The 3069-nt window shown below is 34.5% G+C and overlaps 1 protein-coding gene across 1 annotated transcript in view; it reads right to left on the bottom strand.

The window, feature by feature from the left end:
• LOC111083754 (parathyroid hormone 2 receptor-like) overlaps nucleotides 1-3069 on the bottom strand; it is a gene marked incomplete at both ends in the record, with an annotated part of 12039 nt that overhangs the window by 2330 nt on the left and 6640 nt on the right. The window contains one exon of the mRNA XM_022380429.1: nucleotides 1180-1340. Coding sequence (XP_022236137.1) covers nucleotides 1180-1340 — 161 coding nt within the window. The remainder of the gene's footprint in view (nucleotides 1-1179; nucleotides 1341-3069) is intronic.

Here is a 3069-nt window from a genome sequence, read left to right as displayed (position 1 = left end):
TGTACGGTGTGATAAATCGAGATCTAATAACCTGCAAGTTGTACGGTGTGATAAATCGAGATCTAATAACCTGTACAGTGTACGATGTGATAAGTCGAGATCTAACAAGCTGCCCAATGTACGGTGTGATAAATCAAGATCTAAGGACCTGCACAGTGTACAGTGTGATAAACCGAGATCTAATAACCTGTACAATGTATGGTGTGATAAGTCGAGATCTCAGGACCTGTACCGTGTACGGTGTGATAAATCGAGATCTAAGGACCTGCAAGTTGTACGGTGTGATAAATCGAGATCTAATAACCTGCACAGTGTATGGTGTGATAAATAGAGATCTAATGACCTGCAAGTTGTACGGTGTGATAAATCGTGATCTAATAACCTGCACAGTGTACGGTGTGATAAATCGAGATCTAATAACCTGTACAGTGTACGGTGTGATAAGTCGAGATCTAACAACCTGCATAGTTGTACGGTGTGATAAATCGAGATCTAATAACCTGCAAGTTGTACGGTGTGATAAATCGAGATCTAATAACCTGCAAGTGTACGGTGTGATAAATCGAGATCTAAGGACCCGCACAGTGTACGGTGTGATAAATCGAGATCTAATGACCTGCAAGTTGTATGGTGTGATAAGTCGAGATCTAATAACCTGCACAGTGTACGGTGTGATAAATCGAGATCTAATAACCTGCACAGTGTACGGTGTGATAAGTCGAGATCTAATGACAACTTCAACTGATTAAGACTTGAGTTTTTGTACATAATTTGAAGCGATATTTAATACGTTTGTCTTTAGGATCCTAACTAGTGTTCTTGTTCATGAACAAACATAAGCTAAGGAAGGTAATGGGAATCGCTCTCATAAAACAGCATCTGTCAATATCTTAAAAGGAACGTCCCCAGTAGGTTAGCGGCAAGTTTACGGATTTACAATAAAGTAATTTAAATTTGAGGGTAGGCTCGTAGAGATCCTGATGAGTAATAAAATTAAATCGGACATACGTGCTCCCCACGCTTGGTATTGCTGGCACACAAAATATAGCTAATAAAAAGGGAAAAAAGGTATCATAAATTAATCTACTTTAATCCTGCCTAAAACAATTTCAAGTGCCACAGCTATTGAGGATTTCCTCTTGGGAAATGTCAAATAGAAGAACTGTTAATCACTCTCACCTCAAAGAATCCATCGCTGTACACGTTCAGCTCCAAGTCTTCGGGCTCTCCCTGTTGGTCGACAAAGTAAGTCACACACATGGAGAAGTTCGTCCAAGTCTGATTAAGTTCTTTTTTAAACCACCAGGTGCCGTCATTCGTACACAGCTTGCTTGCAAAAGCTGTTATAAAATAAACCACAGAATTTGTGGTCAATAATGACCCTAGCAAGTTACCATATAGTAGATTTAATGAATTAAAAATGTTTTTGTTAAACTAAAATTATCCAGAGGGCCTAATTGTATATTTCGCGCCAAATTATATGGACCAAAGGCTATTTGTATTAATAAGACAGAAATTTTACCAGTTGTCACTACGTATACCCGAGGATTAAAAATTTAAAAATCAAGGAGTGTAAAAGTTTGATCAGATCTTCTACGTCTATAGTCGTAAGTAATGCCAATTTTATTGTAGCTTATACTTATAAACAGCCAAAAAATTGAACCAGTTACTTTGTTATAAAAGTCAAACTGAAAATAGACAAGAACATATCACTCGATGTAATACTAATAACCTAAGATGTCAACTCTGTAATCTGGGTTATATTATTAATACTAATATTACCCAAAACATAGATAAAACTATTATGTTTAAAATAAAAATATCTTTTTCTTGTACTTCTCAGAACTGTATCTGTATGTTAAAATGTACAGTATGTTGTGACTTTTACGTTGGCCAAACTGACAATTTTAAAATATTGTTGCGTCAGCGAGGTCACGTGACTAGTATCACGCCACGTCCTTCTCGAACCTTCGTGAATTATCGGGAGACTACTAGATTGGGGGTAGCTGGTGTATATAAGACGGTCACATCGTGACAGGACAATGAGTAATTGAACTGCAGTCAGAGTGTGTGTAATTGAACCGAGTATTGTTGAAGTCGAGCACGTGAGACGTTTGTTATAGCGCGACTGTTGAAATTAAGTGTATCGCAAAGTTATATTCAGAAAGAATAAACCAGTTTTATTTAAGAAAGGACTTGTGTCGCTAAAGTTGCGTCGGAACGAATTTACGAAAAATTAACTAACGAACGGAGACGTAACAATATATATATATATAATGAATCAACTTAAGTTTCATGTTAAGAACCAAGTCAGAGTTTAGATACTCTGAACATTTTTACAATTGTATCTTGAGTACTCATGGTTTATTACAAGAACATTTCTTCCGTTTTTCATTTTGGCCATGTGACACCCAACAAAAAATATTATTAATATTATATAAAAGTTATTTCATAAACAAACTTGGAAGTAATTTGAACTTTACGTAAATAACTTCTGAATTTCATAAGTATTTAATTACGTTTTATTTACGAGTTATTTTTATGATTATTAAATAATGTATATTATTTATAAGATCACGATGTTTATGGATTTGAAATAACATAAAATATATTGTTTGTTAATATATTTTTCCGGGGATATATTCATTGTATAATCATTCTGATTTTGTTAATAAGTATTATGTGGTGTATCTAATTAGTTTGACTGAAGAGCAGGGTAAGCAGTGAAAGACCTTCTAACCAACTAAATATATTAAAAAATACAGTATTTCGAACCTGGTGGTGCTTTTAATATCCTTTTGATTTAACCTGTCAAGTTTGGACCTTACTTGATAAAGGCCATATATAATTGGTAATAACAAAGGACACTCTTAATATACCGTATTTACGTGTTATACGCACTTTGTTACCCCAAAATTTGATGTCAAAATCTGCTTGCGTCCTATACACCGAAGGTAGGAATAATATAGATGTATATATACGATATACACAAGCCATGTGTAAATATATTTAAATAGGCATGCATAGTTTAGTTCAATTGAATGTTATTTATAACAATAGTAGTTTTTT

This window comes from Limulus polyphemus, unplaced genomic scaffold (genome assembly GCF_000517525.1).
Source record: "Limulus polyphemus unplaced genomic scaffold, Limulus_polyphemus-2.1.2 Scaffold11036, whole genome shotgun sequence".
Lineage (NCBI taxonomy): Eukaryota > Metazoa > Arthropoda > Merostomata > Xiphosura > Limulidae > Limulus > Limulus polyphemus.
This window is presented reverse-complemented; position numbering and strand designations above follow the sequence as displayed.